The following is a 14,678-nucleotide window of genomic DNA, read 5'->3' on the forward strand; positions in this document are numbered from 1 at the left end:
ACAGACATCTTTTCCTGACCTTCAGATTTCTGAGCATTATTCCTCTCCATCTAACCAACTAGAGGTCATAACAGGTTGCTGTTAATATCTGTTGCTCTGTTACAGCAAATAGAGAAGATGTGTAGGAAGTTATATTTTGAATTTTAATAAAACACTGTGCTGACATATTATATTAAAGATACAGATCCTTTGTTGGCTTCCTGAGATTTTATTTTTAACTTGGAAAAAGTGAGTCATTATTTCTAGAAATGATAAGGCATCCGACAGCTCAACAAAACTACTAGTCCAGGGGACAGAAGTAATTTTATTTTCTTTATGAAATTTGCTGGTTTGTTAATTAATGTTTGCTTGTTTTACCAAAATATGTGCTTGGCATTTCATTTTCTATGTACTGTTACACTCAAAAAAGTTACCCTCCATGGAACCCTAAAGGTCCTGTAACATTGTACCTCATTCCAACTGTGGAATTGGCAACAGTCTAGAAAGTGTATGTTAGAACAAGTGTAATGTTGACATTGTATGTGCTCAGTCATGTCTGATGCTTTGTGATCCCATGGACTGTAACCCACTAGGCTCCTCTGTCCTTGGAATTTTCCAGGCAAGAATACTGTAGTGGATTGGCATTTCCTCCTCCAGGGGATCTTCCCAATCCAAGGATCAAATCCGTGTCTGCCAAATCTCCTGCATTGGCAAGCAGATTCTTTGCCACTGAGCCACCTAGGCAGTCCCTAATGTTGACAGGATGGACAGTAAACATTAGATCTAAGAAAGTTTGTGGGAATGGAATTTTGCAGTGTTCAGGGGGAAGTATAATTAGGATAAATATTTATTTTTTTGTATCTGTTTGAAGATACTGGCTTTCTGAGCCCAATTTTTTCTGTTAATTATGATTTTATTAGAATAGAACACATCCTTTTTGTACCTTTTCACTTCATTAATTCCTTCATTTATTCAACATTGGCTTTGTACCTACTGGGTCTAGATAAGAGACTACAAACTCAAAATACAAAATGGAGAAAATATGACCCCTGCCCTTAAGGAAAGAGCTTTTTGGTTGGACATTACAGAAACTCAGGAATATTGTTGAGGATTTTGAAAATGCGTGTCTTTAACAACCTAGTGAAATGGCTACCCACTCCAGTAGTCTTGCCTGGAGAATCCCCAAGGAGAGAGGAGCATGGCGGGCTACAGTCCAGGGGTGACAAAGAGTTCGACATGACTAATCAACTAAGCACAACAACCTAGAGAAAGTGTTAGGCATTCAGTCCTGTCCAGCTCTTTACAACCTCATGGACAGTAGCCCACCAGGCTCCTCTGTCTATAGAATTCTCTAGGCAAGAATACTGGAGTGGGTTGCCATTCCCTTCTCCAGGGGATCTTCCCAACCCAGGAATTGAACTCGGGTCTCCTGCATTGCAGGCAGATTCTTTACCATCTGAGCCACCAGGGAAGCCCCAACATAGTATCCCAAGTAAATACTTGGATTCATGCCAAGAACAGAAGTGCAGACAAGTTGATGGGATTAAACTGATGTTATCCATCCTCTTGGTTGTTCCTAACGGACCAATGCTAACATTCAGTGTACTTAGGGGAATAACTTAGGTGCTCACTACTGGCTCATTTGACTTCTCTTGAAGCCCATGGGTCTTCATGCAGTGAGGAACCACTTCCGGCTCAGCTGACCGAGGATAGCATGCAAAGAGATCTTTTTTTCCTATATTTTACCAGGGGATCTTTTCTCTCCTCCATACCCACAGTTTTCTGCCTTCATGACTGAAAATGAATGGTTTAAACATACTTTCCAGAGTGGATGTTTTCAAAGAATATATTATTAATATGTAGTAAATATTTTTAATGAACTATGGGTTAACAGGAATATAATTTCACAGAAGAGATGCATCCTATTGCTGTTTAATTAAAATCTTTCTGCTGATGGAGAGTTCTCTCTCTGGTGTTTTCTTTAATGCATTCATGATGCTTCTGTCTGGGCTCCCCTGCTAGAGATATCTTTCATTATAATCCACTTATCTAAGTTTGTAATTAAACTTCTAAATGTAAAATTTGCAGTGGAAAATTGCCAGGGTACCTAGTGAACTTTTTTTCCTTTTTCTCTGAGAGAAATCACTCTTTGAAAATTTTGGTTTTGTGTCTTGGTCTCTTGGTCATTTTATTATTTTAAAAATATCTGTGTGTGCATACATGTATGTGCACTTTTGTGAAGTACTTTTTATTTAGTATCATCAGTTTCTGCTTGTTTCTGTGAAATTGGAGGTAGATAGTATTGATTAAATAAATGTACTGCATTTTTTTAAGGTATGAAGGTGGTAAATGAAATGTATTTCAAAACAAGTGCCTTCAGTCTTTGTTGATCTGTTTGAAATGGCTAGAAACAATGAAAAACCAAACCGAAACCCCTGGATATGCTGGTAGAAAAAATATAGTCTGTTTTCCATTGGTCAAGCATGTTCTTGCAACTTTTCTTATAGTTTATGCAATAAAGGAAGAATCTAAAATCACAATTTGCACTTCAACTTCGTTTGAAATGTTGTCTTGCAGATATCACTCCATCCTTTTGGCAACAATGAGATGAGACAGGATGAAAATAATTTCTATCAAATCTCATGCAAGTGATGAGCAACTTGTTAATGGTCAACGCCCAGTTGTAATAAATGAACACTTATAAAAGATAATGGAAGAGACTGCTGGAGAATTATTTTATAGGCTTATAAACATGTTATTATTTTTATGTCAGCTGTTAACACAATTCAAAAAGTTCCTTTGCAACAGTAGATGCATAATTAATCAAGAGAACACAAAGCTATATTTACAGTTTAACTGGATAATTCTCCTGACATTAAATATTTAAAATCTTATATTGGAGAAATATTACTGAGTAATTAAGTATTTTTTTTTAATTTCAAAGGTCAACAGTGTTTGAGCAGAGAATTTTATCTTGTTCACACATTCAAGTTTTCCTGAATTCTTATAAACCTCTTTAGAGTAACTGTTAAATATAAGCCCACATAAAATTATGCTGTGTCTATACTCATACATATAAAACACATATAAATGAATATTTATCTGTTTGTAAGATTTGGTAAAAAGAAGTTATCAAATCCTTCCCTGCATCTTCAAGAAGGTTGCACTACTACAGGCTAACACCATTAGGTGCCTATTTTATTTCCTAAACTATCTCCAGAAGTGATTGTACTAATTTTATTACTCTTCTAGAGTGCAATGCTTTAAAATGGAATACAATTTCTTTTTATTAACCTAAGCTTCTCTGAACAGGAGATGACACAGATTTTATTTTTTCTCTAATGACTTCATTATGTTTTTTTCATATAATTTCCATCAATCTATTTAACTTTTTTTTCTACTTTATAAAAAAATAAATTATTTTCCTTGAGGATTTAAAAAGCATAGACCGTATCAAACTTTTAATTCTTTGGATCTTTTCTTGGTAGTACACTGGGATGTTTGTAATTTATTTGTAAAGTAGAAAGAATCTTTCAGCTATTTACTGTTGTCCATACTGATTTTTACAGTTTCACAAGTTACCTAAATTAACTTTACTGAGCACAGAGAAGAGAATTCAGAAATTCAAACTAATGTGGAAATATGGGCTTCTCCATCCATCTGTCTCCCATTATATGGAAAAGCCTTTTCCTCAGGATTGTGGTCTGAGATCAAGAGAATTTAGGGGAAAAAAATCTACAAATGTAGACTCCATAGTCCTTTCATTTGCGTAGCTAATATTTAATGAACACTTACTATTTTCCAAGCAATATACTGGGTGCTGGGCATATAACAGTGAGCAAGATAAACTATTTAGATGATACTAGAGGAGAGGAAAATAAATAAACCAATACACACTAGATTGTCAAGTATATCTTTTTTAAGTGTTACAAAGAAACAGAAGAAACAAACATCAAGGGGATGGAGTGCTTGCAGTTGTGCTGAACAGATGGGTTTGGGAAAGCCTTTGAGGTTAATGACCTGAGGAAGCACGTCATGTGAATGGGTACCTAAGAAACAGTAGTGCAAGGGCCTTGAGAATATATATCCTTGCTGCTGCTGCTGCTGCTGCTAAGTCACTTCAGTCGTGTCCGACTCTGTGTGACCCCATAGACAGCAGCCCACCAGGCTCCTCATTCCCTGGGATTCTCCAGGCAAGAACACTGGAGTGGGTTGCCATTTCCTTCTCCAGTGCATGAAAGTGAAAAGTGAAAGTGAAGTCGCTCAGTCGTGTCCGACTCTTCGAGACCCCATGGACTGCAGCCTACCAGGCTCTTCCGTCCATGGGATTTTCCAGGCAAGAGTACTGGAGTGGGGTGCCATTGCCTTCTCCTATATATCCTTGAGGAACAAGAAAAGGTCCAGTGTGTCTGGGCTACAGAAATGAATGGAGAGTGGTCAGAACAAGAGAAAGTAGAAGTCCCACCAACAGAATCTTTAAATTTTATTCTAAAGTCATGAGAGGACTTTAAGGAGGAAGGTGCATTTTTCTTCCTAAAGATTATCCTGTATTTTCTGTGGAGAATGCATAGAAGCAGCCCGGAGTGAAGGCAGGAAAACCAGGTAGGAGAATCTTCCCATAGCTCAGGTGAGAAATGATGGTGGCTGGCACTAAGCAAGAGGATGGGAAGTGGCTTGATGCTGAACAAATTGGGAAGGTTGTGCCCACTAGTTTGACTGATGGGTTGGTTTTCAGGTGTGAGAAAAAGAAAGGAGTTTAGGAGAACTCCTGGTCTTCTGGGCAGTATGATGCCTTTATGGAAATGGGGACACTGAGGGGAGAATTAGACCATGGATGACACAGGAGAATCACAAGCGTCTTGATGTATGTTCCATGTGAGTTTCGCTCAGATATCCAAGTGGTGATATTCACTGGTAAGTTGCATGTGTGAGTTAAGGAAAGAAGTCAGGACTGGGGATACGGGATTGAATATGGAAAAATGAGAATCATGAAGCACCGTATGTAAAACTGAACGGCTATATAAGATCTACTGGGGAGTGAGCAAAGCTAGAGAAGAAGAGGAATTTGAGGACCAAGTTAGAGGTATACTCATTTAGAGCTCAGAATAAGAGGAACTATTTGGAAAGGAAGCTGAGAAGAAGTGGCCAATGAGAAGTTAAAAAATAAGAGAGCGATTTGGTGGCTCAGTTCTGACTGAAAAAAGCCATTAAGGAGGGAATCATGAAAGATTTGAGCAACAACCAGGAATTTAGTCATGAGGATGTGATGCCATGAGGTATCAAGATGATTTTCCATCAGGTGATGATGAGTTGGTTCCAAAATTACAAGAATGTGTCTTAATACCTTCCAAACCAGGGAGAGCTTGGCAACTGTGTAGAAGGTTGCTCCAGAAATATGTTCTTATTTTAGACTCTGTCGCTATGGGTGGATTGTTCTTATTAGGGAATCCGAGGCAGCGTGCTAGGGTAATTACTACCGTTCTCTCTTAGATATAGTTCATCATAGAGGACATGCCCCTTTTTTCACTGTGATGACACTCATGAAAAATAGTGACAGATCTGGCTACTTTTCTTTGGATAATGCACGTATTACCTAAAAAAGCCAGGATGGGGAGTAAACCAACCTCGCTTGCTTAGAAATGGGGACATACTTGTCCAAGTTTCCAGAGAGGTTAGGTGTGTTGCTTGAATCATGAGAGAAGTTGTTTCAATCTGTAGAATCCGCAGAGACAGAAACACACACACAAATAGGTCTGCTATAAATAGACACTGTGAATCCAGGGACCTGGGTGCTGTAGGAGTTGCTTTCAGCTCCTGTAACAGAAAACAAAAATGAGGCTTTGAATAAAGGAGTCTGTTTTTCACACAAATCAGAAAGTTCAGAAATTGCCAATCTAGGACAGATCAGAGAGTCCAGAAGTAGTTGCTATAGCTCCATCATGGTGTCTGAGTCTCAGGCTTTGTCTGCCTCCCGCTGCATCTCTCTTAGTGAGTGGTGTTCATCCCATGGTTTTTGGATGCCGCTGGTACCTCCAGACATTACTGTCTGTGTTCCAGGCAGGGGTCATAGGAAAAGGGGCCAACAGCAAAGAACCGCATTTTTTTCCCACATTTTTGGGGGGATATATATATATATTTTTTTTTTTAAGAAAAATTGCCTTTTTAAAGAAAAATCTCCTTGACACTTGTAGATCATTGGCCAGAACTGTCATGTGGCCACCTTTGCTACAAGGAAATCTGCAAATGTGATTTGTTTTCAAACAGGGCTGGTGGACATTCTTTAAAAGTTGTAATTCTGGAAGACAGGGTAAAAATAGTACTGTCTGCCACAGCTACCAAGTTGGTTTGGGCAAATTGATTTCTATCAGTAGTATGTCCTGTGGCAAAAGTTTGTTTGCAGATATGTAAAGCATTTGTGTGTATTTTGTGAAAAATTTTCAGAATTTATTATGTGATGCAAACCTGTGGCTTTGAGTCATACTGTAAACCAAAAACCACATGATTGGATATTTTTTGTGATATGCTTACAGGTCCCCCATGCTTGTATTTGATATAATTTAGGATTCTGCAGTGAGGTTCATGGAGGAAGAGGCTGGTGGTTAAAAGACTTAAGGAAGTTACTAAACATCTTGTGATTGTGAGGCTAGAGGTTACCTTCTCATAAAATAGAGATGATAATACCTGTTTTCTCCTTCACAGTGTCAGTGTGAATCTTTAGTGGGGCTCTTGGTACAGAGTGCTTTTAGCTCTTCAGAAATAAGGCACACAGTCAGAGATGGGGAGGATGAAAATATTATCCCCCAGTCCTTTGCCGCAGGGCAGGATAACATTCAAACCCTCCCTGAAACGTTTCTTGACTCAGAGTTTTATTTTTTCTTTTATGTAATATTTATTAGTTTATTTATTTGGCTGTGCTGTGTCTTAGTTGCAGCATGTGGGATCTTCAATCTTTGTTGCAGGATTTGGCATCTTTAGTTGAGGCGTGTGGGATCTAGTTCCCTGATCAGGGATTGAACTCTGGCCCCTTGCATTGGGAGTCCCAGTCACTGGGTCACCAGGGAAGTCCCACAGAATCAAGGCTCTTCTGAATTTTGAGAGAATCATGATAATAGGGAGCCTCCCCGATGTCTCAGCAGGTAAAGAACCTGCCTGCAGTGCAGGAGACGCAGGAGACTTGAGTTCAATCCCTGGGTAGGGAAGATACCCTGGAGGAGGAAATGGCAACCCACTCCAGTATGCTTGCTTAAAAAATCTCATGGACAGAGGAATCTGGTGGGCTACAGTCCAAAGTGTTGCAAAAAGGCAGACATGACTGAGTGACTGAGTATGCAGGCACTCATGATAATAAGAACAATGATACCCTTTTAGGGAGTGCTCACTTTTTGGCAAGTACCTGGCTGGTGCTCATCTGGGAATGTTCCCTCCATTATTTGATTTCATCCTTAACCCCCAGGACTGTGGGATGATGGCCTTCATCAATTCAAGGTGGGACCCTGAGGCTCCCAGGCTGGTGACCCGCCAGAGTCACCATGTGTGATGCTATAAACAGATATGGGCTGTGGGGTCAGGGCCATTTTGTAATTCAGCTGTGATGTTTTCTAGCTGAGGTGACCTTAGGATAATTATTTAACCTCCTCAATGATCAGTCTCTTTTACATCTGAAAAATAGGAATAGTTGCTCATAGTATAATGTGAGGATGAAGTGAAATGATATGTAAATTGCCTTGTACAAGCTGCTGAGAGATCCTACGCAGGGTTAGAACGGAGCTACATTTTTAAGGCTATGAAAAATGACTTATGTTGGCATTGGGTCACAGTGCTAGTTTCAGAGGAGGGTCACTGAGTTTCATCGCAACAACTTACTACCTTTGTGACCTGGGGCTTGTCACTTACCTCTCCGTGCCTCAGTTTCCTTATCTCTAAAACGAGGGCTAACAAGAATATCTATTTCATAAGGCTATAGTGAGAGTTCAGTGAAGTGCTTAGGACAATATTTTGTATATTGACAGATTATGTGGGATGGAATGCAGTGCACAATACTGCAATCAGAAATTAGGCAAAAGGCTGAGAAAAAGGAAATGCTTCTCTGGCTTCTTTACCAGTGTTTAGTTAACAATCCCTTGCCCTTGGCAACTGGTTGGAGTTCCCATCCTGGTCAACAGAGATGATCTGAACTGTGGGCACCCTTCCCTCTAGCCGCTGCTACTCAGGCATCTTTACTGAGCCATGGTCTCTGCAGAGTTGCCATGAGATGGCGCTATGGGGGTGTGCACAGTCAAGTTTTCTGTTCTCATTGCTGTTCCTTCGGGCTGTAAGCAAATTGCAACAGATTTTATTTTAAAGTTTTTTACCTTTTTAAATATTCAAGGACTTCAACGATAAGAATACATTTAAAGGAAAATGAAATGCATATGAAGTGTAAAGCACATTTTTCATAGTTTGAATGGCCTTTAAATGATTAGAAAACTGAGGCTAAAAGGAGAAACTATTTTTTTATTTCTCTTAGTATTCATCAGTTTAGAGCTAACCTTGCAAATACATTTTGGATGCTAAGAAATATAGTAAATAAGTTGATTTGGAGACTCAACGACCTTCCTGATATAAATTATTCATGCCGTTGTGAGTAGCACATGCTTCCTGAATAATATATTTTTTCATGGTAGTTACAGCATTTTTCCAGTTGTGTTTTACAAACAGAGAAGTGGCAGCTCTAATTGTTTCTTGTTTCCTCTCATTGTGTTTCTTGTGAACTCTTGTGTGGCTTTTAAAGTCATGGATACAAGTATGACTCCTAGTGTCTTCCCAGGGATAACTTAGTGAGTTTCAGGTCTTTAGAGGGAATAGAGGCAGCATAGTTTAGTGGAGTAAGACAAACCTGTGTTCAAGCTCCATCCTGCACGCTCCATCAACTCAGCAGAGATTCTCCATTTACGAGTGGATATAAAGCATGGCAAATGGTGGAAACTTCTTCAAGCCTAATTTCCCATCCTCTGTTCTCACGTTTCTTGGCAAAAGAGAGGTAACGAGGTATAGGGTTTTCGCTAGTACAGATGCTAAAAATGTGTGGGTGTTTTTAGGAGTAAAATTGCTGTGGCCTCCTGAACTGAGATGCTTTGGTGCATTCTCTAAGATCTCCATTTCATTTTTTTTTTTTTAATCAAGATTAGTTGTAGGTTGCTACTGTCACTATCCTTTTTTTAAAAAATTAATTTTATTGAAGTATAGTTGATTTACAATATTGTGTTAATTTATGCTGTACAGCAAAGTGAATCAGATACACACATAGACATATATATATATATATATATAGTTCTTTATATGGTTTATCACAGGATATTGAATATAGTTTCCTATGCTATACAGTAGGACCTTGTTGTTTATCCATCATCCATCCTTTGCACCTGCTAGTCCCAAAGTCCCAGGCTCCCTCCCCCTTGGCAACCACAAGTCTGTTCTCTATGTCTTTACTGTCATTATCCTTATTAATCAGTGATAGCCAGGAGATAATGATGAGGACAGGAGTCTGTAAGCCACTTTCTTCAGTGATCTACCACTGGCTTAGGTGAACACAAAAGGACCCTTAAAGCCAGTGGGTCCCTTTGCAGAGTTAGTACGGAGCTCTGTGCCAGTGAGGAAGCCTACTTCTTGTAATCTCACAGCAACTCTGTTCAGGTCTTGCAATAAAAAAAAACCAAAGATTGATGCAAAATTCAAGATATTTATATATACATTTATTTATACATAAATTATTGTCTAATCAATCCAGCTTACGCTTACATGCAGTCTCACTGGAACTCCAAACCCTTTTAAATCTTTTTTTGGCTTCTCACTTATGGCCATTTAGAGTTGAACAAACATGCTTTCAGCCCTCCATCTCTTTGGCTTACCTTGTAATGACACGAACATGCTCTTAGATATGCTGAAAGTCTGTCTCCCACAATGAGAATGAACAAAGTCATGACCTATACCCTGGTGATTTCCTATCACAAAAGAAGTGGTCTCAGTAGAGAGCTGGTCCTGCTGGTTAATTAGTGTATTAATAGTAATAATAATAGCGTAAGATCAACTGCCCTAAAACATCATCCTAAATCATCCTTTTTATCAAAAGTTCTCTGACATTACAATGACTTAAACCCATCATTATACAGAAAGCCAATTCATTTGCTTTCCCAGGGGTATTTATTTTTAAGCTAATTTGATTTGTAGGATTCACTAGGAAGTTATCTTGTCTTTAAAATTTTTTTTTCATTGAAATATAGTTAATTTACAATTTTATATTATTTTCAGGTGTACAGTAAAGTGATTCAGTTAAACATTATATATGCATTCTTTTTTGGATTCTTTTTCACTATAGATTATTAAGAGATATTGAATATAGCCCCCATGTTATACAGTAGGTCCTTGTTAGTTACCTCTTTTCTGTATAGCAGTCTGTATATTTTAATCCCAAACTCCTAATTTATACCTCCCCCTTTTCTTTTTTAATGATCGTTTGTTTTCCCTCTCTGTGACTCTACTTCTGTTTTGTATGTAAGTTCATTTGTATTATTCTTTTTTAGATTCCACACATAAGAGACATCATATGATACTTGTCTTTCTCTGTCTGCTCTAGATCTACCCATGTTGTATAATGGGGGCAGTATTTAGGTATTTTTCAGCTGCCTTCATGGAATTAATGGTAATGGTACCTTCTAAAAAATGTGCACACCAAAGTGTTTGTAGCAAATCTGTATTATGAAGAATGAATTGACTACTTGCATGCGTGTGTATGTGTGCAGACTTTAAAATATCAGTGAAATTCGCAAACCTTTCCTTGTTGTGTTGCTTGTTAAGCACGTGGTTTTGCCATTAGCAACCTGAAATACCCATCGTCTAAAGTGTATGTATGTATATGTGCACAGAAGTGTCTCATGTAAGGGTACAGCATGGGTCTCATCCAGAGGTTTATGAAGTGTGTCCAGTAGTGCCTCACAGGTTCCATGGGATAGTCTAATAGGCCACTCCTGGGAACAGTCAAGCAGGGGAGCTCTGTTTCGTTTTAGCGGCAGCACTCCACTCTTTCGATATTGGTATGCAATGCAGAAACAGAAGAGAAGCTTTTGGTTGCTTATCCAAGTATTCTCTTCATCCCTGGACCAAGTCAAGTCATCAGAGAGCCGTGTACTTGAACTTCATTGCTTGACTCCTTGCAGCATCATTTTCACTGACTTGTACTTTGTCCCTGTACCCTTGGAGTGTTCTACAAGAGCCGGAGACCCCACTGACTGCAGATTGCTGTTGTCTGTTTTATTGATGAAGGGATGCGTTGAGTGCATGACTCAGCACAGCATCTGTGTTGATGAGAACTCTCGGGGTTGATTCCACCACTGCTTGGGAGCAGGGTGATGGCTTCTCCTAAAACAATATGAAAAGAACATATACTTTACTCCTCTGTATATGAGGGCTGTAGTAGCCACTTCTTTTTGTCTTTTTTTTTTTTAACTAGGAAATTCACAGTCAGACTTGCTCCCCACTTTCCGCAATTCTTTGGTAAATGTTTATGGGCAATAACTTCTATCCTTGACACTCTTTCTGTTTTATCCTTTTATCACCTTTTATCTATCAGTGTATTTTTCTAACATATGTAATATTTTTCTAACATATCCTTTTTTCGCCTTTTACCTATCAATATATTTTTCTAACATTATGTATTGGGGCAGGTCAGGAAGATCCCCTGGAGATGGAAATAGCAACCCACTCCAGTATTCTTGCCTGAGAAATCACATGGACAGAGGAGCCTGGCGATCGAGGGATCACAAAGTGTCAGACACAACTAAATGAGTAACTTTCGTGTTCACCCTAGATCTCTTTAACTCTGTGTAGAATCTTCTTATGTCTTTTGGGAAACTACCTGCAGGATTGTGTCCTGCAGGCACATCAGATTTGATATTCTCTTAAGGAAATTGTCTTAATCTTCTTTTGAAAATCTGCTCCTCTTCCTGTTTCTCCTTTTTGGTCGAGGGGTCCCATCAGCTCTGGAATCTGTCTTTCTATCTTATCTCTCTCATACATCTCATCCAATTGGTAACCAAATCCATCACATCTAGCCTGTAAACTAAATTTTGAAATTTCTTCTGATCCTTTCATTTACCAGTACTTGTCTGGAATATTTACCTAGTTTCTAAACCAGCCTCAATTTCTTTGTGATCCATTTTGTTCACTGATGTCAGTTATGTACAATTCATTTGCTCCCTTGTGATTCTTACTGATATTTACAGAATGGACCCCAAAACCCTCACATGACATTCAAGGCTTTTTATAATTTGCTCCCAACCTATATGCTAAATCTCATCTCTGTCCATTCCACCCTCCCCTTTGTGTCCTTCATTGTAGCCACTGGCCCACTCCCTGGTCCCAAATACAAAATGCATCTCAGCACCTAGTTCTCTCAGCCAGCCTGAAATGCCTTCCTGACACGTTCAAGCCCTTTTCCTCTGGCTTATCTCAAATGTTACCTTGTGTGAGAGTTCCCTTTTTTTTTGTTGTTTTTGTTTTCTCATCACAGAGGAACTAATTGTCTTCTTCTAAATCGTTCCCTCTCACTTTCTTAATACCACTGTTAGAGCATTCATTGTCCTATTTTGAACTTTGCTGTATATGCTGATCTTTCTCCCCAAATCATGGGATCCTCAAGGAGTTTAACTGAATAGAAGGAGGGAGTATACTAGGTATCTGCCAACCCTGCTCTTAAAAACAAGGATAAACTGTATGGGGGACTGTGGACAGTGCGCTCACACACAGAGTCCTTAGAATTGATAGCACCTGCCATGGGTAAGGGCTTCCCAGGTGGCACTAGTGGTAAAGAACCCGCCTCCCATGGGTAAGGATTGAAAACATGGAATAATTCACATCTGACCTTAAAATATTATTAACAATATTCCATGTACTCTCTTTATGATCTTGAACATTTATAATGCCATTTTGCTAAAAGTTCTAGCGGTTGAAGTGAGTTTTTGTAATTTCTTTACAGAAGAAACTTACATGATGTTCTTTTTTTTTCTTTTAGGAATAGGAAAGTCAAGAGGTTGAATTCTGAAGAATGTTTCCGAAGTATAATCTGGCTGTCACTGGCTGGGTATGGAGGAGCATGAGGAAGCTATTTCTGTTACTTTCTCTCTTGCTGTCCCATGCAGCTCATTTGGAAGGCAAAAAGGATAATCAGTTCATCTGGAAACCAGGTAGGCATGTCCTGGATGTTCCTTTGTCCCATTTTCATTAACGAGAAGAATATTCTGTCCATTCTTGTCCTTTTTACTCATGGAGGAGTGGGAAATCTCCAGAGAGGAGAAAAAATAGGTTCTTCTTTATAATACATTTGATTCTTATTCCTGTATTGTCACTTCCAACCGTGATGCTTGTTATCCTTCTGAATTTTCATGTTGTTGTCAATTAAAGTTATGATCTCCATAGTTACGTCTGCTCCTCCTTTGTCAATATATCACCACTGTGCAACACATTTGTAGGGAAAATGGCATCTGAATTTAGTTGATATCCTCAAAATGATTTGAAATATTAATTTGTGTCTCTTTCTTTTATGGTAGAAACTAGCTAGGTATTTATTATTGTATATTTTCTAGCATACCTTCTGAATATTTAAGTTTTGAAGCATGGAAAATTATCCGAACAGCTTTGCCCATTAGTTGTGATTATACAGTGGCCTTAGTGTGTCTGGAGATCCTTAGCTACCTTGTACATGAGTATATGAATAAGTTGAGGTTTGGAGACTTGCATATAAATTATTTTCTTTTCTAAATATTTCCTTAATGTGACTGTGGAAGAGCACTGTTTAATTTTAAAGGCTAATACTTTATCAACTTAAATCATAAACCCAAACATCTTGGCTCTTTATATCACTGATGTTTTTTCTTTGTTGTAGATTTTATTTTTCTCCAAGTTTCACAATCAGATCATTTAAAATACTATTACTGTTTCAAGAGTCCATTCTAGCAAATACAGATAACTTATACACCTAATATCTTAGAATTGGAAACTGTGATGTCATAAAAGATCTATGGTCCTTGGAGAATTTTCATTTTAGGCTCATCATCTGTAAATTAAATAGACTGAAAACATATTATGTCACCATGGAAATATGTATAAAAGTGATATTTGTAATATTTAAATGGCTTTGCAAAAACGAAAGTGAATTATGCTTTAAAGTAAATTAAGTAAAACCCCAGCACCATTAGAGATACAGTCTGGAGGAAATTTAATTGCATTAAAGCCCTTATAAATTAATTTAATTGTGGACTCTAATACCACATTAGTGATTTTCATTTTTTACCTCACAGTAGTTTTAGAAAGCTTTGGAAATAGTTGTAAAAGTCAAGATTGCATTTTTGCAAAGGGGTTATTTTATTTTAGTCAGAAAAGACTTCACATTTGGTCAAATCCAGATAAACACATTTGTATGGCTGTACTCTGGTCTAAAGTTCTCAAAAAAGTGCAATTAAGATGGAGAGTAGAGAATCTGAAATGTGAATGGCATGTATTAAGAAAATGGGTTTATTTTGAAGCAAACTTTAAAAATAGGTGTGCTTTTCTAAAAGTAGGTCAATGGAGCAAGGTGGCACAGACCCACTCTACCGTGAGGGGCACTGTGGCGACTGTCACACTGAAGTTTTAGAAGTGAGAATCCTTCCCATCGGATGCTTTGCACT

The 14,678-nt window shown here is 38.3% G+C and overlaps 1 protein-coding gene across 16 annotated transcripts in view; it reads left to right on the forward strand.

Moving 5' to 3' along the window:
- Positions 1 to 14,678, forward strand: part of THSD7B (thrombospondin type 1 domain containing 7B) — a 1,262,144-nt gene that overhangs the window by 316,941 nt on the left and 930,525 nt on the right. For all 16 annotated transcript variants that reach the window (XM_086367910.1, XM_086367918.1, XM_086367926.1 and 13 more), the window contains one exon: positions 13,025 to 13,196. In XM_086367910.1, coding sequence (XP_086224036.1) covers positions 13,058 to 13,196 — 139 coding nt within the window. In that variant the 5' untranslated portion in view covers positions 13,025 to 13,057. The remainder of the gene's footprint in view (positions 1 to 13,024; positions 13,197 to 14,678) is intronic.

The sequence above is a fragment of the Bos grunniens genome, chromosome 2, assembly GCF_055505025.1.
Source record: "Bos grunniens cultivar Pamir isolate PY7600 chromosome 2, Bosgru_T2T1.0, whole genome shotgun sequence".
NCBI lineage: Eukaryota > Metazoa > Chordata > Mammalia > Artiodactyla > Bovidae > Bos > Bos grunniens.